Source organism: Grosmannia clavigera (genome assembly GCF_000143105.1).
Source record: "Grosmannia clavigera kw1407 unplaced genomic scaffold GCSC_173, whole genome shotgun sequence".
Taxonomy (NCBI): Eukaryota; Fungi; Ascomycota; class Sordariomycetes; order Ophiostomatales; family Ophiostomataceae; genus Leptographium; species Leptographium clavigerum.
The window spans coordinates 2,043,025-2,068,570 of NW_014040765.1; the positions used below are offsets into that span (position 1 = coordinate 2,043,025).

Sequence of the window (25,546 nt, forward strand, 5' to 3'; positions counted from 1 at the left end):
CCGTAAGCTAGAATCAATGAGCTGGCTAATGTCTGGCGGATAGCAAATATTTTGTTAGAAAGATTTACGTAGCAAAAAGGCTTTTGCAAGAGGACTATGGAGTACCGAGAAACCCATCAATTAGTCCCAAGAGCGTGAAATTTTAGGGCGTTTACGGCAAATAAGTTATTTTTCTGACTCTGGACGGAAGCCCGTGACAGCTTCGAATGCATGGAAATCAGGGTACAAAACTTCTTTGGTTTGGTCGTCTTATGCATGCGACACCATCACGTCAATCATATGGAATAAAGGATTGAGGCAGACCTCGGTTAAGTGATATAGCATGAGGAAGCCGACGACGTAAAGGCCGTTGATGATAAGCAGTGTGAGTACGGCCAGGCAGCAGAGATAGCCAAAGGTAGGGAAGCAAAATGCAAGCAGGGCGACCACGTTGAGACTGGCCAAGACAACATTCCACAACAGCATATCCACGCCCTCGACGAGCCGCAACGAGGAATACATCGAGGGTTGCCTGACTAGGAAAAGGTTGTCAGTGCCTGAGTTAAGAATTACTTACCTACCTTATGTTAAACGAGAGTGCGTGACTGAGTATGACGAAGGATAATCTGGGTTGAATGTTAAAGAGTATATGTTTTTATGCATATTGTGGAAATTGTAGTGTTCGTGCTGTTCCGTTTTCTACCGCTGTGACAAAGGGCAAATATATCGCATTCTAACTTATGGACACTTCTTCCGTAGCTCAATGGACATGGACGCATGTTTGGAGAGCAGTGCCTGTCTAAAGAGGAAGTGAAAGGCACGACGCTTTGGCAGGAAGTGACGATCTCCACCTGTGCCCAATCGCCTGAAGCTGCAGGATGCAACAGGCTGCAGGTCTAATGCGACCGGGTATGTTAGCCCGTGGAATTAGGCAGCAAATGCGACATGAAACAGCACATGGACGTGGTCTCCTTTATGCAGCGGGGGGCACGGCCATGGTATTCGTATCTCATTGCTCTGGGCTTTGGCAAGAGGCCGGTAGTTCTTTAACGCTTTCGAGCAGAGGCCCGTGCATGGGCCTGTAATTGGCTGCAGGCCGGCTAGCCTGCACGGTTGCCCGTGGTAGCGAATATTTCCGATTGTGGGTTAGCTCGGTTCTCACTGGGCCTGTGTGGCCGGCCTGTCAGCCATCATCAAAGCGAAAACAAAAAAGAGGTCAGCAGCGGCATTCCAGGTCATCGACAACGCACGCCCGGCAACGGCGTCCTGACGGCCCCACGAAGCGGTAAGTGTGGCGACTGACGAGACAGTCCCCCAGCGACGACGACAGCGACGACAGCTCCAGCTCCAGCGACACCGCCTGCACGTGGCCACCGCTTCCGACACGGACAAACGCGCGTCTCGGTTTGGTCGAATAGGGGATGCCCCTCTCCGCCTGAGCCGGACATCATCCATCGGATGCGAGTGCGGCCGTGAGCACATGGTGAGAAGCGGCGAAGGACAAAAGGAAAGGCAGCCCCGTCTCGCATAGCAGAAGCCTGTGTTCCGGTTGGGCTGGTGCGCCCGGTCTATTTTTTGTCGACACCGCTCTTTCGCATTTCGCCCGCCTTCGATCAACCGTTCGATTTTCGACAGGCTCTTTCCGGCCAGGGCTTCGCTAGGGGTCCCGGGGCGGCACCGCATTCAGAGACGATTGATCGGACGAGGGGGACACGCAGACACAAGCGGCGATGACCGAACCACCTTCTTCCCCACCGGGTGGAGATGCGAGCGCAGAGGAGACGCTGTCGTGGTACAAGGTGCAGTATGAGCAGCTGGAGCACGAGCTGATCGAGTTCCGCGAATCGAGCCGCGAGCTGGAAGCGGAGCTGGAAAAGGACCTGGATGCGGCGGATAAGCGAGAGCGCACGTTGCGCGAGAAAGCGGAAGCGCTGGGCTACGAAGTGGACGAGTGGAAGGTGTGTATGAGGGGGCGAGTGCGAGCGTGCAGACCAGGCCACGATGCTGACAGCAGGCGGACGATGACAGAGGAAGTACAAGGAGTCCAAGACGGAGGCGAACGCAGCACAGAACCAGCTAGAGAAGGAGATCACGACGCTGCGAGACGCCAACCGAACGCTGCAGCTGCGACTGCGCGACATCGAGGTGGCCAACGACGACTTTGAGCGGCAGGCACGCAACACGACGTCGTCGCTGGAGGACCTGGAGTCCAAGTACAATGTGGCGATTGAGCGCGGCGTGCTACTGGAGGAGGAGATCAAGATGGGCGAGCTGGAGCGCGAAATGTTGCGGGTGGATGCGCAGAGGCTGCGCGAAGAGCTGTCGGAGCTCAAGATCGAGGCAGACATCCTGCAGGACAAGCTGAAGAAGCAGCACGGGACGCGCCAGCACCACCTATCGACGCTCTCGTCCGAGGACCTGTCGGTGTCGGCGTCGCCGACGTTTGACCAGTCACCCAACTCGACTGCGAGCTCGCCACTGATCACAACACCTCTCGACAGCAAGGGGCTCGAGGCCATAGCCGACGGCGGTACCACGCTGGCCGAGCTACAAGAGCCGCCGTCTCCGCCCATGTCGGACGCATCAGCGCCGCGACGCAAACGCACTCAGACACTGGGCACGGCCCGGACCCCCGTCTTGGTCACCCGTCGGTCCCGGCTGCCCTCGGCCGATCTACACCTGACGACACCGCGGCCCAAGACGGCCATGGCCTACTCGTCACCGTCGTCGTCGTCGGCGTCGCGCCAGTTCGGCAGTCGCTTCACGCCTGGCTCCTCGTCCTCCTTTGCCGCAGCCATGGGCAAGACCACCCCCTCCACCATTACCACCAACACCACCACACGCACACCCGGCCCGCGATCCAGCAGCTCGGCTGCCGTGCCCTACAAGCCGACCAGAGCGGCCAAGCCACCGCCCTCGACGACGACAACGCGCGCCACTGCGCACCGGCTGCCGTCGTCCAACTCGCTCTCGCACATCCGGTCGCTGACGGCGCAGATGCAGCGCCTCGAGGCCCGCGTGCACTCGGTGCGGTCCAAGCTGCCGGCTCCCGTGACCACACCGCCACGGGCATCGCCGCGAACGTCTGCGCTGGACAGCGGCCTCCCCACAGCCTTGGCCCCGTCGTCGGCCGCGGTGCGGTCGCGCAAGCGCACCGTCGGGTCGGCCTCCTCGTCTGTCACCGGCAGTGCTGTCGGCGATGACCATCTTTACTATTCCACTCCCACAGGGTCAGTCTCCGGTTCCGTCACCGGCACCACGCGGACTACTGCCAGCAACTCTGTCTCGGGATCCCGCATGTCGACCACGGGCGTCGGCCGGCTGTCGTTTGGACCGCTGCCCGGTCGCGACACCGACTCGCGACCCAGCTCGCGCACCAGCTTTTCGTCTTACGCCCGACCGGCCAGCCGTAATGACGGCCGCGAAATGCCCCCCCCTCGACCGATGTCGCGCACGTCGCTCTCCAGCGCCCGCACGCCCATGCGACCACGCACGTCGCTCGGTGGCAGCATCAGCATGCACGGCCACTCGATGAGCATCGGCCTGCCCGAGGACGAGGTCGACACGAACGAGTATCGCACGCCTGTGCGCCGCGGCACCTACTCTCGCTACGACCTCGACCATGGGCTCGACGCCCACCTGTCCACGCCCACCAGCGGCATTCCACTTCCAGGCAGCCGGCGGCAGAGCGGCGGACCCAACAGCGGACTGCCAATGCCGTCGGGCCGGCGGACCAGTATGAGCACAAAGTGATGTCCGCACCCCATCGCTCCCGTTTCTTTCGTTCCAAAGATACCACTGTTCCTGCGCATCACGGAGTCTGGTTTGATCGTGTTGGCGCTCCCCCCTCCCCTTATTTACCGCCAGAATTGCCCTACGCCGCCCCTCCCTGCCTAGAATGACCGAGCTGACCGGGTGGACTGGAGGGACCGGGATGGACTCTGGCTTTCAACCTTTACTTTTACTTTGTCATGAGGTGCACGGTTTGTATGATTACATAATCCAGGCTTGTGGAGTACGCCGCGCTGTATATAGATCAATACAATGCTTTGCGAGCCAAGGGTGTGTTGACGAAGCACGAGTATAGATGCGCGCGCCGAGTGATGTACACGTCAGCCGGATTCACGAGCTCGTGTGCTCGGAGCTGACGCTGAAGAGGACAAGTGAGCGGAAATCCGAACGCTAGCGCCACGGGTAAGATACAGGCGCAGCAGGTCCGGCAAGAAAGGAAGCCCTGGCCGTCGCACTGCCGGCTCTGTTGCAGGAAAGGCAGAACGGCGGACAAGCTGTTGGGGATGTGCGACGATTTTGGACCGACGGCAGGTTTGAAGATCGAGGCAGAGCCTAACCAACAAGGGTAAGATTGCAGGTGGCACTTCCACTGTGCTAGCGCTTTCATGTCGGGGCAACGGCGATCCTTTTTTCTCAACAATTGGGGGAAGCCCTAGGCTAGCAGTAAGAGAAGGGGAAAAAGAACTAAATTCCACGGAGTAGACAGAACGGAATAAAATTGAATTCTTCTGTAATTTAAATTATACAGAAAGTAAAACATAACAGTCGGTACTGCAAGGAGAAAGTATACGGCCAGTTCTGCGCATGTCGGTAGAGGAGGCTGCACACGGTGGACACGGATAGCGAGCCCTGAAGTTTTTCTGTCAGCCTCTGCCTGCGGACGACGAGAAGCGTAATCATACAGGGCATGGCGCTGCCAAACGGCCTAGATCCACGAGGTGGGGGAGGGGTGTCTGACAGGATGCGATTTGTAATTGGGATATGGGCTTTTCAAAAGTCCGGATGGCATTTGCCCTGATTGGGACAATCCAACTCGCCGTGAGCATTCGCCAGATCGAGAGCGAGACGACGCAGGCCTTCTTGGGGACCTCCCCAACGCTCCCATATTTCTCTCTTCGTTGGGCCAGTGCGGGCAGTCGGCTGGTCTGGTGGGGGATCCACCAGGAATCGACAGGTACCTGCTCGTGACCTCCAGCTGACCTTCAACGCGTAACGGTCCGCTGGGCTACTGGCCAGCCTGGCCAATAGGACCTCTGCCCTCCCCCAGCTGGCAGCGCCTCGCCCGCCGGCCTGTCCACGCCAGGCTCGGCATCCGAGGTACCCCAATGTACCCCCAATTCGCGCTAGCCTGCGACTCGTTCTTGCTCCAAGCTCCATTTCCTGCTCCGTGCTATTTTTCATTATAACACCCGTAAGAATTGCTCCAAATGCATCTCTCGTCCTTCATAAACACCTGTCCGTCTTCACTGCCCTTCCCTGCTGTCTGGACGCTCCCCGTTCTTCCCAATCTTTCCGCTCCTCTTATTCCACATATCCGACTAGACGAAACGGGTCTATCCGCCCTGTCGGGAGCTCTAACCCGCATTCTCTTCCTCTGCCCCTCGTAATACCCCCCCTCTTCTCGACCAGCTCGGCTTGTATATCTCTGGACGACCGATATACCTTGCAGCCGACCCGGTCGCTTCCCGTCAAGCCTCGCTTCCGATACCCACCGACAGGACCACCCCGTCGCCTCATCCCCGGCTGTCGTCTCTGCCAGAAGTCCTGGCCTCGGCCCTCCTTCTCTCCTCCCATGAGCAGATCCTGCTCGAGTCTCCCACCTTCACCATGACAGAAATCAGCGGCAGCAGCGCCGCCTCGCAATCCCGGCGCGGCACCGTGAACGGCTCGTCAGCACCACATGCCAACGGCAAGCCATCGTACACCGCGACGCGCAAGTTGCCCGACCATTTCATCGGCGGCAACAAGCTGGACAGCGCACCCGACTCCAAGGTTAAGGACTTTGTCGCCAAGCACGACGGCCACACTGTCATCACAAACGTACGTCGCCCGCTTCCATCCCCTCCAGCCCGTCGGCAGCCCAGCTAACCCAGTCCAGGTCCTGATTGCCAACAACGGTATTGCTGCCGTCAAGGAGATCCGCTCTGTCCGGAAATGGGCCTACGATGCGTTCGGCGACGAGCGCGCCATCCAGTTCACCGTCATGGCTACTCCTGAGGATCTGCAGGCAAACGCCGACTACATCCGCATGGCCGATCACTATGTCGAGGTGCCCGGTGGCACCAACAACCACAACTACGCCAATGTCGAGCTGATCGTCGATGTGGCGGAGCGGATGGATGTCCACGCGGTGTGGGCCGGATGGTAAGACTTGATCGTGACCCATCTTCTGATTTTTCCATCGTTGCGACGCTGACATCATCGTTACAGGGGTCACGCCTCCGAAAACCCGAAGCTGCCAGAATCCTTGGCTGCCTCGCCGAAGAAGATCGTGTTTATTGGGCCACCAGGCTCTGCCATGCGCTCGCTGGGCGACAAGATCTCCTCCACCATTGTCGCACAACATGCAAAGGTGCCCTGCATCCCATGGTCCGGCACTGGTGTCGACCAGGTCGCAGTGGGCGAAGGCGGCCTGGTCACCGTGGTCGACGAGGTCTACATGAAGGGCTGTGTGAACTCGTGGCAGGAGGGCCTGGAGAAGGCCCACCAGATCGGCTTCCCCGTCATGATCAAGGCCTCGGAGGGCGGCGGCGGCAAGGGCATCCGCAAAGCCTCGAGCGAAGAGGGCTTTGAGCAGCTGTACAAGGCCGCGGCCAGCGAGATTCCCGGCTCGCCCATCTTCATCATGAAGCTGGCCGGCAATGCCCGGCATTTGGAGGTGCAGCTGCTCGCCGACCAGTACGGCAACAATATCTCGCTCTTTGGCCGCGACTGTTCCGTCCAGCGTCGCCACCAGAAGATCATCGAGGAGGCACCCGTGACCATTGCCAACCAGACCACCTTCCGTGCCATGGAAGAGGCGGCCGTGCGGCTTGGCAAGCTTGTCGGCTACGTCTCTGCCGGCACGGTCGAGTACCTATACTCGCACTCGGACAACAAGTTTTACTTCCTCGAGCTCAACCCCCGTCTGCAGGTCGAGCATCCGACCACGGAGATGGTCAGTGGCGTGAACCTGCCTGCCGCCCAGCTCCAGATCGCCATGGGCATCCCACTGCACCGGATCAGCGACATTCGGCTACTGTATGGCGTGGACCCCAAGACCACGACCGAGATCGACTTTGAATTCAAGAACGAGGAGAGCGGCAAGACCCAGCGCCGGCCAACGCCCAAGGGACATACAACCGCCTGCCGGATCACTTCCGAGGACCCGGGCGAGGGTTTCAAGCCGTCCAACGGCGTGCTGCACGACCTGAACTTCCGCAGTAGCTCCAACGTCTGGGGCTACTTTTCTGTCGGCACGGCTGGCGGCATCCACAGCTTCTCCGACAGCCAGTTCGGCCACATCTTTGCGTACGGCGAGAACCGGTCGGCCTCGCGGAAACACATGGTCGTGGCCCTGAAGGAGCTGAGCATTCGCGGTGACTTCCGCACGACCGTGGAGTACCTGATCAAGCTGCTCGAGACAGAAGCCTTTGAGGACAACACCATCACAACCGGCTGGCTCGACGAGCTGATCTCTAAGAAGCTCACGGCCGAGCGGCCTGACCCCGTCTTGGCCGTGGTGTGCGGTGCCACTACCAAGGCCCATATTGCCAGCGAAGCCTGCATTGCCGAGTACCGCACCGGTCTGGAGAGGGGCCAGGTCCCGTCCAAGGACATTCTCAAGACCGTCTTCCCCGTCGACTTCATCTACGAAGGCTTCCGGTACAAGTTCACCGTGACGCGGTCCAGCCTGGACAGCTATACCCTCTTTATCAACGGCTCTCGGTGTCTGGTCGGTGTCCGTGCCCTGAGCGACGGTGGCCTGCTCATTCTCGTCGACGGCCGCAGCCACAACGTGTACTGGAAGGAGGAAGTCGGGGCCACGCGCCTCTCCGTCGACGGCAAGACCTGTCTGCTGGAGCAGGAGAACGACCCGACACAGCTGCGGACGCCGAGCCCGGGCAAGCTGGTCAAATACACGGTGGAGAGCGGCGACCATGTGTCGGCTGGCCAGACGTTTGCCGAGGTCGAGGTGATGAAGATGTACATGCCCCTGGTCGCACAGGAGGATGGCTTTGTGCAGCTGATCAAGCAGCCTGGCTCGACGCTGGAAGCCGGCGACATCCTCGGCATCCTAGCCCTGGACGACCCGAGTCGTGTGAAGCAAGCCCAGAGCTTTGTCGAGAAGCTGCCCGACTTGGGCCCGCCCGTTGTTGTCGGCACCAAGCCGTCGCAGCGGTTCGCGGTGTTGTACAGCATTCTCGAGAACATCCTGCGCGGATACGACAACCAGATGGTCATGGTGCAGACGCTGACCAAGCTTGTCGAGGTGCTGCGGGACCCGTCGCTGCCCTTTAGCGAGTGGAACGCGCAGTTCTCTGCGCTGCACGCGCGCATGCCTGCGAAGCTGGATGCACAGTTCACGCAGATCGTGGAGCGTGCCAAGACACGCGACGCCGAGTTCCCGGCCAAGAGTCTGCTCCGGGCGTTCCAGAAGTTTGTGGACGACCACGTCGAGCGGGCAGACGCAGCCCTGCTGCGCGACACGCTGGCCCCCCTGACCGATGTGCTGAACCTGTACATGGACGGGCAAAAGGTGCGGGAGCTGACGGTGATCTCGTCGCTGTTGTCGATCTACGCAGATACAGAGCGTCTGTTCTCCGGGCGGCGGCTGCAGGACGAGGAGGTGATTCTAAAGCTTCGGGACCAGCACAAGGACGACATACTCACGGTGGTGCAGACGGTGCTGTCTCACAGCCGGGTCAGCTCCAAGAACGGACTTGTGCTGGCCATCATCGACGAGTACCGGCCGAACAAGCCGAACGTGGGCAATGTGGGCAAGTACCTCCGGCCGGTGCTGCGCAAGCTGACGGAGCTCGAGTCGCGGCAGACATCCAAGGTGTCGCTGAAGGCGCGCGAGATCCTGATCCAGTGTGCGCTCCCATCTCTGGAGGAGCGGCGGTCGCAGATGGAGCTGATTCTGCGGTCGTCCGTGGTGGAGACGCAGTATGGCGAGTCGGGCTGGGAGCATCGCGAGCCGAACCAGGACGTGATCAAGGACCTGGTGGACTCCAAGTTCAACGTGTTTGACGTGCTGCCAATGTTCTTTGCCAACGAGGACACGTGGGTGTCGATTGCGGCGCTAGAGGTCTACATCCGGCGGTCGTACCGCGCATACATTCTCAAGAAGATCGAGTATCACAGCGACGAGTCGGAGGCACCGCTCTTCATGACCTGGGACTTTGCGCTGCGGAAGATTGGCCAGTCCGAGTTTGGCCTGCCGCTGCACTCGGCCGTGCCGTCGTCGCCGGCGACGCCAGCCACTCCGACCGACTATGGGTTCAAGCGCATCAGCTCGATCAGCGACATGTCGTACCTCTCGCGCCAGACGCAGGAGGAGCCGACACGCAGGGGTGTCATCGTGCCGTGTCGGTACTTGGACGACGTGGAGGAGCTTCTCTCCAAAGCGCTGGATACACTGCCGTTTGGCGGCTCGAGGCTTCGCAAGCGGAGCCCAGGCGCCGGTAGCTCCAGCACGCTGGCGTCCGGACTGGTGGGCAAGCGGCGGCCAGTTCCAGCTCGTGTAGACACGGGGGTGGATGAGCTCTCGGCCGTGGTCAACGTGGCGATCCGAGACTCGGAGAACATGGACGACCAGGAGGCACTCAAGGTGATCAAGCCGATTGTGGAGCAGTTCAAGGACGAGCTGTTTTCCCGTCGGGTTCGGCGAATCACCTTTATCGGCGGCCACAAGGACGGGTCGAACCCGGGTTACTACACGTTCCGGGGGCCCGACTACGAGGAGGACGACAGCATTCGCCACAGCGAGCCCGCGCTTGCATTCCAGCTCGAGCTCGCACGTCTGGCCAAGTTCAAGATCCGGCCAGTGTTTACGGAGAACAAGAGCATCCACGTGTATGAGGCCATCGGCAAGGGCGTGGAGACGGACAAGCGGTACTTTACGCGGGTGGTAATCCGTCCCGGCCGAGTTCGCGACGAGATCCCGACGGCCGAGTACCTGGTCTCGGAGGCAGATCGGACAGTCAACGACATTTTTGATGCGCTCGAGATCATCGGCAACAACAACTCCGATCTCAACCACATGTTCCTCAACTTCACGCCCGTGTTCCCGCTGCTGCCGGAGCAGGTGGAGCAGACTCTGCAGGGCTTCCTGGACCGATTTGGACCGCGTGGCTGGCGGCTTCGGGTGGCACAGGTGGAGATCCGGATCATCTGCACGGACCCGGAGACAGGGATGCCGTATCCGCTGCGCGTGCTGATCACGAACACGTCGGGCTACGTGATCCAGGTGGAGATGTACGCGGAGCGCAAGTCGGAGAAGGGCGAGTGGCTCTTCTACTCGATCGGCGGAACGACCAAGATGGGCTCGATGCACCTGCTGCCGGTGTCGATCCCATACCCGACGAAGAACTGGCTGCAACCGAAGCGGTACAAGGCCCATCTGATGGGCACGCAGTACGTGTACGACTTCCCGGAGGTGTTCCGCCAGGCCTTCCAGAACAGCTGGGTCAAAGTGGTCAAGCACAACCCAGCCCTGGGCGAGAGGCAGCCGGCAGCCGGTGAGTGCATCGACCTGTCGGAGCTGGTGCTGGACGACCACGACAACCTGACGGAGGTATCGCGCGATCCGGGCCTGAACACGTGCGGCATGGTGGGCTGGATCATCACGGCGCGCACGCCCGAGTACGCCAAGGGCCGGCAGTTCATCATCGTGGCCAACGACATCACGTACAGCATCGGGTCGTTTGGGCCAAAGGAGGACAACTTCTTCAACAAGTGCACGGAGCTGGCGCGCAAGCTGGGAATTCCGCGCATCTACCTGTCGGCGAACTCGGGTGCGCGTCTGGGCCTGGCCAACGAGCTGATGCCGTACTTCAAGGTTGCGTGGAACGACGCGACTCGGCAGCACCAGGGCTTCAAGTACCTCTATCTCGACGACGCGGCGAAGAAGCAGTTTGGCGAGCACGTGATCACGGAGGAGGTGACGGAAGATGGCGAGAAGCGCAACAAGATTGTGACGATCATCGGGGCCGAAGACGGTCTGGGCGTCGAATGTCTGCGCGGCTCCGGTTTGATTGCCGGCGCGACGAGCCGAGCGTACAACGACATCTTTACGGTGACGCTGGTGACGTGCCGTTCTGTTGGTGAGTGTTTGATTTCTTTCGATTTGTTTTTCACGGTCAACTGACAAGCCAGGTATCGGTGCCTATCTCGTCCGTCTGGGACAGCGGGCAGTGCAGGTAGAAGGCCAGCCGATCATCCTGACGGGTGCGCCGGCGCTCAACAACCTGCTGGGTCGCGAGGTGTACACGTCGAACCTGCAGCTTGGCGGCACGCAGATCATGTACCGCAACGGCGTGACACACATGACGGCCAGAGACGACATGGAGGGCGTGTCGCGGATCGTCGAGTGGATGTCGTACGTGCCGGACAAGCGAAACAACCCGGTCCCGATCAGCATCTCGACCGATTCGTGGAATCGCGACGTAACCTACACGCCGCCACAGAAACAGCCGTACGACGTGCGGTGGATGATTGCGGGCCGGCAGGAGGGAGACGACTACCAGCCGGGTCTGTTCGACAAAGACTCGTTTGTCGAGACGCTCGGTGGCTGGGCGCGCACCGTGGTGGTTGGCCGGGCACGTCTGGGCGGCATTCCGATGGGCGTGATCGGCGTGGAGACACGAGCAGTGGAGAACACCACGCCAGCCGATCCAGCCAACCCAGACTCGATGGAGCAGGTAACGAACGAGGCGGGTGGAGTGTGGTACCCCAACTCGGCCTTTAAGACGGCGCAGGCGATCAACGACTTCAACTACGGCGAGCAGCTGCCGCTGATGATTCTGGCCAATTGGCGCGGCTTCTCGGGCGGCCAGCGCGACATGTACAACGAGGTTCTCAAGTACGGCAGCTTCATCGTGGACGCGCTCGTCAAGTTCGAGCAGCCCATCTTTGTGTACATTCCGCCGTTTGGCGAGCTGCGTGGCGGCTCGTGGGTCGTGGTCGACCCGACGATCAACCCGACCGCGATGGAGATGTACGCAGACGAAGAAGCGCGTGGTGGCGTTTTGGAACCGGACGGCATGATTGGCATCAAGTATCGCAAGGATAAGCAGCTGGAAACGATGGCACGGCTGGACGCCCGGTACGGCGAGCTGCGCAAGCAGCTTGCGGCAGCACAGAAGAGCGGCGCCACGACCGAAGTGCTGGACGGCCTGCGGGACCAGCTAACGGCACGTGAGCAAGAGCTGCTGCCGATTTACCAGCAGATTGCGACGCAGTTTGCCGACCTGCACGATCACGCCGGCCGCATGAAGGCCAAGGGTGTCGTGCGCGACGTGCTGCAGTGGTCGAACGCACGGCGTTTCTTCTACTGGCGGGCGCGTCGTCGGCTGAACGAGGAGTACATCCTGCGCAAGATGGCCACAGTGGCCGGCGGCAGTGTTCTCTCGGTCAGCCGGACAGGCAGCAGCGGCAGCAGCAGCAGCCCGGCGGCGAAGCTGCGGGCACGCCACCTGCACTTGCTGGCGTCGTGGTCGGCCGTGGCGGACTTTGACAAGGCCGACCGCGAGGTGGCCCTGTGGTACGAGGAGCACAAGAAAACGATCCAAGAGAAGCTGGAGGCCCTCAAGGCCGACACGGTTGCGGCCGATATCCGCGAGCTGATCCGCGCGAACAAGAAGGACGAGGTGGCCTGGAAGGGCGTGCGCGAGGTGATGCGCGTCATGCCGGTCGAGGAGAAGGAAAAGCTGCTGAAGTTCCTGTCGGATTAGGGGACTGTAGAGCAATGTTGGTATTCAATACACAAGATGATATAGACAGGAAGCATTAGCGTGATTTAGGGCGGAGTGCGAAGTACTGTTCGAAGTACTCCGTACGGAATAAAGTCGTGCAATATGGAGTACAAAGAACAACATCACGTGACCAGCTATCGATAAGATAAGATACGTCAGATAAGATACTGGCAAAATTCGAAGCAAGTAAATTTTCTGCCCGCTTGCAAGTTCTGCAGAACAGCATCGAACCGGCCAACATTGACAGTCAAGATGCCGCAGGTGGGTAGTCCGATACACGGTCCAGAGCTGGATGGGCGACTTCTGACAGACACAGAACGATTACATTGAGAGACACGTGAAGCTTAACGGCAGGCGGTATGTATACGAAAATGGACATGTGTCTCTGTTTGCTCTCTCGGCTGATATTGTTTTTTCTCTCCGACAGCCTCGACCACGAGGAGCGTGCGCGAAAGAAGCAGGCGCGTGAGGGCCACCGACACTCGCGCGATGCACAGAACCTGCGGGGCCTGCGGGCCAAGATGCAGCAAGAGGTGCGGCGGAAGGAGAAGATCCAGATGCGCAAGACGATCCGGGCGCACGAGGCGCGCAACGTGAAGTCGTCGGACGCGCCGCCGGAGGACGACGAGAACCGGGAGGCGGTGCCGCACTATCTGCTGGACCGTGCGGGCGAGCGGAACGCCAAGGCACTGAGCACGGCGATCAAGCAGAAGCGCAACGAGAAGGCGGCGCGGTTTGCGGTGCCGCTGCCCAAGGTGCGGGGCATATCCGAGGCCGAGATCTTCTCGGTCGTCAAGACGGGCAAGAAGATGAAGAAGAAGGCGTGGAAGCGGATGATCACGAAGCCGACGTTTGTCGGTCCCGACTTTGTGCGCGGCCCCGTCAAGCTAGAGCGGTTCATCCGGCCGATGGCGCTGCGCCAGAAGCGGGCCAACGTGACGCATCCCGGCCTGGCCGTCACGGTGCAGCTGCCGATCCTCAGCGTCAAGAAGAACCCACAGGATCCCATGTACACCCGCCTGGGCGTCCTGACCAAGGGCACCATCATCGAGGTCAACGTGAGCGATCTGGGCATGACGACGACGAGCGGCAAGGTCGTGTGGGGCCGCTGGGCGCAGATCACCAGTACGTTGTTGCCGCTGCAGAAGACAGGCGAACGGGCCAAAAGACAAAAGACAGACTGACTGACAGCATCACAGACAACCCCGAGAACGACGGCTGTGTCAACGCGTACGTGCACGCTCCCCCTCCCGATCCTCCGGGTCCACTGCTAACAAGGACCACAGAATCCTGCTCGTCTGAAGCACAGGGCCAGGGCGTATACAATACCCCAGACATCGCCTCATCATCAGGATGCTACGCACGCCCCTACCACCATGACTGCTGGACGAACACGGCGTGCGCCACCGGGAGGCTGGGAGGCGGCTGCCGGTCTGGCGTGCTCGTGGTCCGGCAGCACGCTGTATTCAAAGGGCGCATCACCAGCTGCTTTATATCGATTTCTAGTTACCGGAGTACAAGCGAGGGCAAATTCGGATTACACGTTCAGATACATAGAAAAAAGCATTGAAGCTCATTCAACCTGGCAGCGTAATAGTGGGTCGACTCCCTAAAACGGTAGTGTGCATATGCCAGCTGGCAGCCGGTTTCGGACAGCTGCTGCAGGTGGAGACTGTGTGATTAGCGGGGTTGCGACGCATGATTCTGTACTCCGTTCTCTGTACTCTGTAGCTTCACACCGCGCCTTGGAAGACCAAAGGCAGCTATCCCGGTACAACGACAAGACGGACTGCGGCTGGACCGGTTTGTGTTTCAGCTGGTATACTTTTATTGAATCAGCCCTGTCTGCCGTGCGTCTGCACAAGTCTGCCGGTGCAACGTCGACGCGATGCAGTCCGGAATTTCAGGCAAGCTCTCGCCGGCCCAATTGTTCTGCAGCTGTGGCTGTTGCTAACGCGGCTTGGGGGTGCAGCATCGAAGGAGCTCCTGGCGCAGTTCGGCACGCTGCTGGAGTCGAGTGAGCACTTTGGGCTGCTGGTGACGATCACGGGCGAGTCGTTGACGCCGGTCGATTTTCTGTCGGCGCCGTCGTCGTCGACGTCCTTTTCGTCTCTCGTCGACACCGTCCTCGTGCCACGACTGAAGGAGAAGGAGGCGGCGTACATCCTGTTGCGGCGGTACGACACGGCACCACGGCTGGTGGCAGCAACATATGTGCCGGACGCGGCGCCGGTGCGGCAGAAGATGCTGTTTGCCTCGACGCGGCTGACGCTGGTCCGTGAACTCGGCAGCGAGCACTTCCGCGAGACCATCTTTGCCACAACGGCGGAGGAGCTGAGCGGACAGGGCTTCAAGCGCCATGACGCGCACAACGCCATGGAGGCCCCGCTGACCGAGGAGGAGCGCACGCTGGGCGACGTCAAGCGGGCCGAGCAGGAAGCTGGCCACGGCACCGGATCGCGCGACGTGCATCTGAGCCGGGGCCTGAAGCTGACGGTCGAGCCGGATGCAGTGGCGGCGCTGCGCAGCCTCGATGAGGGGTCCACGGTGGTGATGCTGGTGGGTGGCCTTTATCGGTCTTTCTTTCTTTTTTTCTTTTTTTCTTTTTCTTTTTTCTCTCTTCTTCTTTCTGACCAACAGAAAATCAACCCCGAGACGGAGGTGGTCGAGCTCGCACCAGCCCCTTCGCCCGCACCGACGACGATCGAGCAGCTGGCCCAGGCCATCTCGGCCACGGAGCCGCGCTTCACCTTCTTCCGGTTCGCCCATGAGTACGGTGGCTACAAGGGCAGCCCGCTGTTGTTCTTCTACACAAACCCGGCCACACCCGGCTCGCGGGCCATCAAGTTCCGCATGATGTATCCGCTGATGAAGCGGGCCGTGCTAGACGTGGCCGAGGGCCAGGCTGGTCTCACGCTTGAGAAGAAGTTTGAGATTGACGAGCCGGCCGAGATCACCGAGGCTGGCGTGCTGGCCGAGCTGCACCCACAGGTGGAGGTGCGTCGGGGTTTTAGCCGGCCCAAGCGGCCAGGCCGGTAAACGGAGGGTCGGGATTTGGGGTATTGTGTCGACCAGATCAACAGATCACACAAAAACAGGCCACACAGACAAACCAGAAAAAGCACATAGCAGACACATCATGACTAAGCAATGCTATGACTGCACACACCCAATGCCTCTTGCTCTATATACCAAGTCCAAAGCCAAACAAAAGCCTACTCCTCATAATGGTCGGCCTTGACGGACAGCGGCCCGCTCTTCTCGAGCTTGCTCTTAAGGAACTCATACACGGTAAAGGTGACAGCCTGGCCGGGAGCCACACGCATGATGCGCGGGGTGATGCCCTTGTAGAAGGCATGAAAGCCCTCCTGCTTGAACATGTCAGCAGCAATGAGGGAGACGCGGCGCCAGGCACTGACGCCCTCCTGAGCAGGCGTCTTCTGCAGACGGGTCTTGATGGTGTCGATGGGGGCGTTGCTGAGAGGGCCCATAGCACCGCTGACGAGGCCGATGAGCGTGGTCTGGTAGCCAGGCAGCGGCAGGCTGGCATCGAGCTCGGGCTGCCAGCGGCGCAGGGCGTCCTTGAAGTACGAGTAGGCCGTGAAGTTGACGGCCTGGTTGCTGCCCTGGCGCAGGGCCGTGAGCGAGACGCCGCGGTAGAGCGCGCCGAAGCCCTCTTCGCGCACGACTGTGTAGAGCGCGTGTGCGGCGTTGCGGTACTTGGGCACATCCAGCGGATCGGCCATGCTGTGGTGCTGTGCCTGCAGCCGGATCTTGATGACCTCCATCGGGGTGACGACGGCGACGGCCTCCGTCACGCCTGCCGACAGCCCGGCCACAAAGATCTTGCTGCTGTCCGCCGCCTTGCCGCTGTCGCCCACCAGAAGCGTCTTGTACCATTCGAAGGAGGAGAACCGGATGGCCATCTTGGGCACGATGCCCGTCAGCACTGCCCCCAGACCCTTGTACAGGCCCAGCGGCGTCTCGCGCTTGACAATCTCCATGCCCGTGCGCACGAACCCGCGTCGTGGTGCATCCTTGCCCCGGCGAGACAGCTGCATCCGCACCTTGATCGTGTCTATGACCTGTCAGCAGTGGCCAGAGGCCGGCTGTCACGGCACGGGGTCTTACCTAGAGGATGGCACACCAGCGCCTCCATCATGCCAGCACCACCGCCAGCTGTCAGGTTAGCAAGGATGGACATGCAGCGGTCACGTGAAAAGGCAGAGTCCGACACTCACCGACCAGGTTGATCGCTGCCGAGGTGGGCTTCTTCTGGCCTTCCTTTGACGCCATGACTGTCGGGGATGGGGAGAGACGAGACGAGAGACGAGAGGATAGACAGAGGTCACTAGACAGGACAGGAGACCAAGGTAGACCGAGATGCAGTTCTCAGCGTAGCCGCGGTGTAGCTATCCGAAACTCGTCCTTCCGTATCCTAGGAGGTTTTGACGACACGAAGATCATGAAGGCACCGGGATAGCTGCGTGGGGGTAACAGGAAGTAAGGAAGCCAAACAGATGAAGACACAAGACGAAAAGTACGGCAAGCTTGCTATTTCAAGGTACCGCAGAAGGGGAAGCACGGAAAGAGTCACAAGCGCAATGGCGTTTTTTCGAGCTGTCCTCTCCCGGGCATCCAGACTGCTCCGCTATTTGCCGTTCCTCTTGGGCGAAAGGGGCCAGTCCAGAAATTAGAGAGCTCACTAGGGGGTCTCTCGATATGCTTCTGAGCTGCGAGCGAGGGCTTCCCCGGTGGCCGATCCGCGGCTGCACGGAGCATGTCGGCTGACTCAAGCACGTTGGCTACAGCGTGCCAGCAACACCATCATCCCTCGCCCCGGCAGAGGGGAGCACACAACTGACCGGAGGGCAGTGCTCCGTAGACTAGAGAGGGGGGGAAAGCGGCTTGTGCCTATGTACTCCGTATCTTACCTCGTTGCCGGATCCCCCCAATTAGACGACGCCTTGCCAGGGTCTTATACCGAAAGCCTCGCCGTTTCGACAGTGCAGCTGCAAGCAGTTGTCGGCAGATTTCTCTCTCCGAGTCTATATCTACCTTTGCCTTTTCCCTTTTCCCTTTCTTCTCTCTCTCTCCTTCCTGATCTCTGTGTCGCTTGCTTTTGTCGTGGCCATTTCCGGCTGCTCAGCCGACTGCTCGGCGCAGCGGAGCTCCTCCCAGGCGACCTTCTCTACCCTTCTATTGGGGCTGCAGGGGTGGTGCCGAACTGGGGGGGGAGCCAGGCCTAGCAGCCGACCCATGTACCATCACTGCCATTTTTGCCTGCGAGGTACTTGATTCCCGAGCCTCCCAAAAAAGCGGGGCCTGTCTACGAGAGAAACCGGATCCGCGTCATGGGGTATTCGTAGGAGAGAGGACAGGAAAAAATGGCCCAAAGACAGGACGGACAGGACACTGGAGAGAGACCACGCGACTGCTCGTGCAAGCTCGGCTGCCTGCTGTCCTCTCCTCGAACAGTCAGCAGGAAAAAAGCTTGTGAAAGTGACGTTATGCTTTTTCCGTCTCGTGGCCGAAACGCGTTTAGCCGAACGGCCAACCGAGCTTGTGATTCTCCTGCTTGCTGCCCCCGTGTTTTTAGCCTGCACGCTCTTCCGTCCACTGTGGGGTCGTCGCATCGGTACCTGTCCTCTCTCTCCAGCCTCGGCTTAAGCGCGTTGTCCAGCGCTGGCCCGCGAAAACACCCGGCTGGCCAGGTGCTGACTCATCACTGCAAAAATTTCTATCCCAACACGTGATTGTCCACATGCTATGATTTTCTCCGGTAGTAAACATCCGTACACCGAAGGCCCTCGTCCCGTTTTCTTTCCGGCTTTTGTATCTAAACAGTAAACCCAGACACCGCGTCTACATGAGCCGCAACGACGCCAGTAATGCCCGCTCCTGCTGACGAGAAAGAGTATGAAAAAAAAAAAAAAAAAAAAAAAAAAACACCAGCAAGCAAATCAACCTGTTACCATCAGCTCGGCGTGCCGTATTCCTCCAAGCCAGACCGGTCCTGGAACGAGTACAGACGCACCTCGCCATCCTCGCTGCCGCTGGCCATGCGCGAGTCGCTCAGGCCAACACACGTTACTGGCCCTCTATGGCCCGTCCACGTGCGTTCGCACTTGCCCGACCGCGGTTCCCACACCTTGACCATTGTATCGTTGGCTCCTGACACCACCCGCAGCGTGTCGCCGTCGAGCGCCCACACGCCCTCCAGGTGTCCAAAGAACGTCCGCACACAGCGACCCGTGGCCGTGTCCCAGCACTTGATCGTGCTGTCCAGCGCCGCGCTCAAAATGTAACGCGGCGGCAGCGGCCGGTCGGCATCGTTGAGGAACCCCAGCCCGTAAGCTGCCCGGTTGTATTCGTCCACCACCGGCTGTGGAGATGGAACTCGGCCGCCCCGTAACGGCGACGTGCCGCGTCCGCTCGTCACCGACCCTGAGTCTGCCCGGTCCTTGAGCGTGTCGGCCGGGTTGTCGTCCGGCTCGAAGTCGGCCGGCAGCGCCAGCACCTGTTGCACGTGGCCAACGTGGCCCTCAAACGTGCGGATGCACTGTTTCGTTTCCAGGTCCCACTGATCGGTTAGCCCGAGTTGGTGTACGAGTATAGACGCGGTCACTCACCAGCTTGACTGTGCAGTCGTCTGATGCTGAGAACAGCGTCCGTGCGGCCGTGCCGTCGATGCGCACCTGGTTGACCCAGTCGGCGTGGCCCTTGAGCGAGAAGGACTCCTTGGTCATGAGGTTGAACACCTTGATCGTCTTGTCGGCCGAGCCGGACGCGAGCCACTCGCCGTCCAGACTGACGCTGTACACGCCGCCGCTGTGGCACATCAGCGTGTTGAGCAGCTCGCCCGTGCGCCAGTTCCAGATCTTCATGGTTCCGTCGAGCGAGCCGCTGACGAGGATGTGGTCGTCGAACTGGAGCGCACGGATGCCCTGCCTGTGGCCGCGCAGCACGCGCGTCTGCTCGCCCGTCTCCAGGTTCCAGATGCGAATGGTGGCGTCGTAGGAGCCGGTGGCCATCATGTTGTCGTCGATCTGCAGGCAGGTCACCCCGTTGGTGTGGCCGCGGAAGATCTTCATGGCGCAGCGGCCGTTGCGCCAGTTGTAGCCCACCCGAAAGCGGTCGCGGTACACGGCCTTCCATGGCCGGCTGCGACGCTCCAGCTCGGTGGCGCGCTGCGGTGACTCGCTGCCCTGGCCGCTGCTCTCAGACACCGGGTTCGTGCAGGCGCGCTTCATCTGCGGCGCCTCGTATGCCTCGCTGCTCGCCTCCCGCTTGAGCAGGCCCAGGTCTCGCAGCGAATTGGGCGGCGGCAGCGTCGGTGGCAGTGCCGGAATCCGCGGCCGCGCGCTCTTGTCGCGCGTGCCCTGCGAGAGCTGCTGTCTCCGGGTCCAGTCGCGCAGGCGCTTGCGCTCCAGCAATGGCAAGCCAAATCCGCACTTGGTGCACTTGCGATCAACTAGACAACCATTAGCGGACTGAGGGGGAGAGGGGACAGAGAAGAAAAAACATACTGTGCTGCTCACACATACGCAGCCAGACCTGGTCGTCGTCGGCGAGCTCGCGCCACTGTTTGCTGACGACGGCAGCCTTGCAGAGGGAGACAGGGTCGAGGTAGCACAGGATCTTGTAGCCCAGTAAAGAGACGGTCAGCAGGCAGACAAAAGACCATGCAGACCAGACGACTTATCTTCAGGGGGGAGGGCAGTGACAAAGTCAATCTTGAGCTGGTCAGAGACCTCGCGCGACACGCGGGAGAGCTGGGGAAAGCAGCACTGGGTCATGATGCCCTGCAGCATCAGGTCGCGGTGCTTGGCCGGGGCGGCCGAGAAGAGCGACCAGACGTGCGTGATAGCCTGCTGGTCGTCGGGCTTCAGGTTCTCGAGCTCCTGGCAGGGGGTTAGCCGGACGTCACAGGAGAATCTCGCACGGTAGATGGAGAGAGAGCATACACTCTGAATCTTGGCCATCTTGACCTCGTCGGCGGCGCGATGGCACTTGGAGTCGGGGCGGTGGCGGTAGCAGTAGCGGCTGTTAGGGTCGGCGTTTTGGCGCTGGAGCGACTCGATGGTGTTGCGCTTGGCCATGGGGGAGTACACGCCGGGGATGTGGTCCTTGAGGAAGGGAGTAACGGTCTTGCTCATGAGCTGGGAAGACATGGTGAGACGTCGCTGGGTGGATTCTTCCTCGGGCCGGCGCCGGTCGCAGTCGAAGTCAGCGCTGATCGTCGTTGTCACAACAGGCGGCCGCTCATCGTCGTCAGACGAGGGGGGCGGTATGCGATGTGTGTGCGGTAGTCCGGACAGATCGTGGGGGCGGGAGTGGCCGTGAGCGTGGGAATGGCCGTGGACGGGGGTGTGGATGTGGGAGTGGGCGTGGGAATGTGGTGAGTGGGAGTGGTCGAAGGTGTGGTCGGGGCCGTGGCTATGGCTGTGGGAGTGGTTGTGGTGATCGTGATCGTGATGGTCGTGAGAAGTGCCGTGGCCATGAGAAGAGACAGAAGAAGAGGACGTCTTCGGGGCGACACAGGTATGGGGAGGGGGCAAGACAATATGGCTGCTGTCACTGCCCAACGGAGACGAATATCGAGCCGTTCCAGGCAGTGCAACGAGCCCACTGCTGGGCCTGGCGTCATCCATTGGGAGCTGAAGGCTGACACAGGGCCACAGCACGGTTTTGGCAACGGCGGGCGGTAGCTGCAGGCAAGCCAGGCAGGGAGGGCAGCACGTCACGGCAGGGAGGCGGTCAATATGTCGAGAGGGCACGAGCGAGTACTGTCGCAGAAATGGTGGAATGGATCAACAAGACGATATGCGCGGCCAGGCCCTTTGGGACATTGAAAAGCGCTGGGGATGTCGTGGCCACAGGTAGCTGAGGTCAAGAAAGCACGGGATGGCGTGCTGGAAGACAGGGGGGGGGGGAAGGGCGGCAGAGTCGGGGAGGGGCGGTCGCGAGTGCTCGTAAGATGTGATCGATGGGGAGCAAGCTGCTGTGGTGATCCGTCTTCCTTTAAATGAGGCCTGAGACGGGGACGAGAGACCGGACAGACGATCTCGCCGGCGCGATAGCGGAAGGCGAAAAAGCAAGACGCAAGACGCAAGAGACGACAAAGGAAAATGTCGAACGAGGCCGGCGAGAGAAGCGGTTGACGATGGGGAATGGCAGCCGGCGAATGGAGACAGAAGGCGAAAAAGTGGTCGAATGTCGAGGCCGAATGACTGGACTTTACTGACGGAAAGCCGACCATGACAGCACTATAGCGCACTTGCAGAGAAAAAAAAAACACGCAACTTGCTTACAGCTGGCCGATGGCGTTATCGGGCGGCAAATGAGCCAGCAGGGCCAATGGCGCCATCGACGCTATCGGCCTGTACGGAGTATCACCTCAAAGCACGTGCCCTTGGCTAGCGCCCCGCTTGCTTCTTCTGACGTTGGCAGCTTCACAGACGAGCCGGCGTCTCGGCCAAGCCAAGCACGACACCCATGGCATGGAGCACGTCTGCAGCCGGCCTGCTCGTGCTCGCAGGGCTCGACTCATCCGGTCGGGAAGAAAGGACCAAACAGCGCTGGGCAGATGTTTGAGGTCACAAACCGCAGCAACAAGCAGCTCTCAATCTACGGAGTAACAATCCAACAGTGCGGTTGGTCGCAGATCTGTTCCTGTTCGTGGGGATCGGTGTGTGTGTGTGGGTTGGCAGGGGAGCTGCCATCCTTGCTTCTGTCAGGGGCAGATGGCCGTTGCATTGGCCACACTACAGATACGAGGCGCTGCTATTCCTGTCGACCCATGTCTCTCGCCTCAGCCTCTCTTCACAAAGAATCCTCCGTTCCCGTACAGCTGGTCGCGCATCTCGCCCCCGGCTGTCCGCACGCCCACCCAGTGTGCTGGGATCCGGTCGACCTGCTTCTGGAATCGGCCACGCGACTCGGCCATCCGATCCGTCAGACCGCGTGCCTTTTCTGACTGCATCTGTGCCAACGCTGCCTGCTGTCCCCACCGCGGCCGGCTCAGGCTCGTAACGGCCACCCGGGCATCATGGCCCAGTGCAGCAGCAGCACCACCATCACCACTGCTCAGGCCCCTCAGAAACCCCATCACCACCACGTCTAGCCGCCGCCCCAGCAGGCTCGCTCCCCCAAAATCATACAGCACATGCACGGCCACCTCGCTGCGCGGTACCACCGCTGCGGCTGGTGCCCATGGTGACGGGCCCACGACTACCAGCGCCTCGATCCAGTCGTGTGACACCCGCTGGTCCTCGTCGCCCGCCTTGTCGCCCAGCCGCACCGTCGCCCAGCCAAAGTAGAGCCCGCGCATGCGCAGTCGCACATCGTCGCTCACACCGTCCAGGTTCGCCGTCGGCACGCCCAGCTCGCCACTGCTGCGTCCGGTCCCGCGCACCACACGACCCTGTATCGATTGTGGAAACGGTTTCTCTGGTCCTGCATCGGCCCCGACCATGTCCGGCATCTCGTCCTCGTCTCCTTTTTCACCCTCTTTGGCTTTGTCAGCACCCCATACGCTGTATGCTGTCTCACGTGACTCGCTGTACATTTCGCCCGCCCGCTCCAACCGCTGCTGCATCCCGCTCTGGTCGTATGCTTCCGTGGCCGCCAGCGTGCTCGCCGTGCCCGGTTGGTACTTTTGCACCTTGTCTTGCACCACCGTCACCACCGGCTCCGTCCACGCCGCCACCGCATTGCTGCCAATCACCGACACCAGCTTGACCCCTGCCTCCAGCGGCAGCGTCCGCAGGCTGGCCCCCCGGAAGATGCTCGCATCCGTCGACGTGCTCGCGACTCGAAACACCGGACATCCGCACAGAACCTTGCGCTTCGTCACCGCACCACCAACTGCTGTCGTAGGGCCCCCTGAACACACCACCAGCCGGAAGTAGCCATCCTGTGCTGCCGCTGGAATCCGCACCACCAGTGTCTCACGCACTTGCCGTTTTGCTAGAGCCTTCTCGCCGTGCTTCTCTGCCCGCTTCAGCAGCCGGCTGATATCTCGCTCGTATCCTCGCTCGTCCACTGCCGGCAATTCGCTCGCCGTCGCCTCCCGCTCGGGCGTCACGTCCAGCCAGCTGCCACTCGCTCCCACCAGCGTCTTGAGCCGCAGCCCGGCGTCCCCCGAGAAACCTCGCTGCTGCAGCCACACCGTCCGGTCTGCCGGCAGCGCGTGCTTTGCCGTCGAGAACACTGTCACAGCTACGCTTGTCGCCGGCCCCCGGTACAGGATCAGCCACGACGAGTGCCGCATGATCGTGTAGTGCTTCGTCGACTCAAACGGCTTCTGCACCAGCCCACCTGCAAAGAACCGTGTCTCGTCCAGTGCCGTCTTCCAGAACGATGGTCCCTTGTCCTTGTCTTTGCCCTTGCCCTTGCCTGTCTCGTCGTCCGATACATGGCCACTGTGGCTGCTCGCTGCCGTCTGCCCAAACCCTGGCCCGTACTGTCCCACATATGTTGCCGTTCGTGGTCGCTCCGCCAGGACAGGCGCTGATAATGACCCCGATGTCATCACACTCGAGGCTGCCGTCGAATCTGTCGAAATCGTCGACGCTGTCGTCGCCCATGTGGGTGTGCTGGAGGCAGACGAACCCATCGTCATCGTTGTCGTCTGCTGTCGCCTCTGCGTCAGAAACTGCGACGGCTTCGGGCCCGCCAGCTCACTGTCGTCCACGCGCGGCCCTGCATCGCTCGTCGCATCCGGCGTCCGCAACAGCGACTTCTCCGGCACATCTGCGCTCCGTTGAGCCACTGGTCGCCTCGATATCGCCTTGCGCTGTATCGCTTGCCCGCCCTGCTGCGGCCATTGGTAATCCATCACGAATCGATGGCCTCAAACTGCCAACGAGTTCTCATCCTAGATACATAGGTCGCGTTGACAGAGCTACCCCTGTCTATCGAATGCGACGGCCTGGTCGAGACCGGGAAATACGCATGACGTTGTTGCCGGCAGTTCCAATAGGGGCCGTCACGTGGTGTAATCTCTTCTAATGCGCACGGTGCACTTGATCTCTCTTCTCGTTCTTTTAGAGGTCTGACCTTGTTACGGAGTACGGAGTACATGTCCTCCATTCTCAGAAGCACGGGGAAAGAGAGCAAAGAGAAAAAAAAACACGCGAAAAAAAAACGTACAGCAGCGGGTATTCGCTGGTCGTCACCGACCCAACTACTAATCCGCCGATTACTGGTTTAACTAGGGGAGAGCGGACGGGATCCCGTGCTTTCCAGTATCTATGGCCGTACGTGAAAGAAAGTGCGAGCAGTAGCACCTATATACACTATTTCATGACTGTGTGTCTCATAATGCACGGTTAAGAGCGTAACTACTTACACATTCGCCTCCGAACGAAAACAGTGCAGCCTGACCACAAGCCCATTAACGACCCTCCCAGTCGCATTTGCTCAACCTCACATCCTATAGTCTCCTCTGCGATTTGGAAGGTGAAAGATAGATAGGCACCGAGCATCTCTCTGTCCGGTGCTAGTACACGCCGCTCTGCTTAGACTACTTTTTTTCATCGAAACGCCTTGCTTCCTTACTGTCCTTGTCCCTGCAGTTTTGTCGGCGCCCCGGATCAGTTACCACGGTTTCATAACCTAAAACTGACTGGGTGTGCGAATTATATCACAAAGAATGATGGCATCACAGCCCGAACAATAACTTGGAATCTAGACGTCCATTGAGTAGCTAAACACCCGTCTAAAATACTGCAAAGCTCGCCCGGTTCCGGCAAGGAACATCCCTGCTATGCACAACCTGTTTTTCTCGTTCGTGGATGTGTCTAGTGTGGTAA

At 60.3% G+C, this 25,546-nt stretch overlaps 6 protein-coding genes across 6 annotated transcripts; 3 read left to right on the forward strand and 3 right to left on the reverse strand.

The window, feature by feature from the left end:
• Window positions 1-1,709: 1,709 nt before the first annotated feature.
• On the forward strand, window positions 1,710-3,732 carry CMQ_7084 (nuclear distribution protein; the record flags this gene model as incomplete). Its single annotated transcript, XM_014314089.1, has 2 exons — window positions 1,710-1,937; window positions 2,008-3,732. The coding sequence occupies 2 exons, from the start codon at window positions 1,710-1,712 to the stop codon at window positions 3,730-3,732; spliced, it is 1,953 nt and encodes a 650-aa protein (XP_014169564.1).
• Window positions 3,733-4,773: 1,041 nt separating this feature from the next.
• Window positions 4,774-12,707, forward strand: CMQ_7711 (acetyl-carboxylase; the record flags this gene model as incomplete). The annotated part of the gene is made up of 6 exons (XM_014314716.1): window positions 4,774-4,945; window positions 5,441-5,811; window positions 5,870-6,135; window positions 6,202-11,078; window positions 11,131-12,386; window positions 12,420-12,707. The coding sequence occupies 6 exons, from the start codon at window positions 4,774-4,776 to the stop codon at window positions 12,705-12,707; spliced, it is 7,230 nt and encodes a 2,409-aa protein (XP_014170191.1).
• A 273-nt stretch (window positions 12,708-12,980) lies between these two features.
• CMQ_7657 (40S ribosomal protein) lies at window positions 12,981-15,767 on the forward strand (the record flags this gene model as incomplete). The annotated part of the gene is made up of 7 exons (XM_014314662.1): window positions 12,981-12,989; window positions 13,045-13,085; window positions 13,156-13,853; window positions 13,928-13,958; window positions 14,488-14,531; window positions 14,701-15,287; window positions 15,369-15,767. The coding sequence occupies 7 exons, from the start codon at window positions 12,981-12,983 to the stop codon at window positions 15,765-15,767; spliced, it is 1,809 nt and encodes a 602-aa protein (XP_014170137.1).
• A 176-nt stretch (window positions 15,768-15,943) lies between these two features.
• Window positions 15,944-17,024, reverse strand: CMQ_7562 (succinate:fumarate antiporter; the record flags this gene model as incomplete). Its single annotated transcript, XM_014314567.1, has 3 exons — window positions 15,944-16,806; window positions 16,860-16,907; window positions 16,970-17,024. The coding sequence occupies 3 exons, from the start codon at window positions 17,022-17,024 to the stop codon at window positions 15,944-15,946; spliced, it is 966 nt and encodes a 321-aa protein (XP_014170042.1).
• A 1,681-nt stretch (window positions 17,025-18,705) lies between these two features.
• Window positions 18,706-20,902, reverse strand: CMQ_7591 (sulfur metabolite repression control protein; the record flags this gene model as incomplete). Its single annotated transcript, XM_014314596.1, has 5 exons — window positions 18,706-19,311; window positions 19,361-20,202; window positions 20,276-20,369; window positions 20,456-20,632; window positions 20,696-20,902. The coding sequence occupies 5 exons, from the start codon at window positions 20,900-20,902 to the stop codon at window positions 18,706-18,708; spliced, it is 1,926 nt and encodes a 641-aa protein (XP_014170071.1).
• Window positions 20,903-22,542: 1,640 nt separating this feature from the next.
• Window positions 22,543-24,570, reverse strand: CMQ_7377 (and nb-arc domain containing protein; the record flags this gene model as incomplete). The annotated part of the gene is made up of 1 exon (XM_014314382.1): window positions 22,543-24,570. One exon carries the CDS (start codon window positions 24,568-24,570, stop codon window positions 22,543-22,545), a length of 2,028 nt encoding a protein of 675 aa, XP_014169857.1.
• Between the last annotated feature and the right edge of the window lie 976 nt (window positions 24,571-25,546).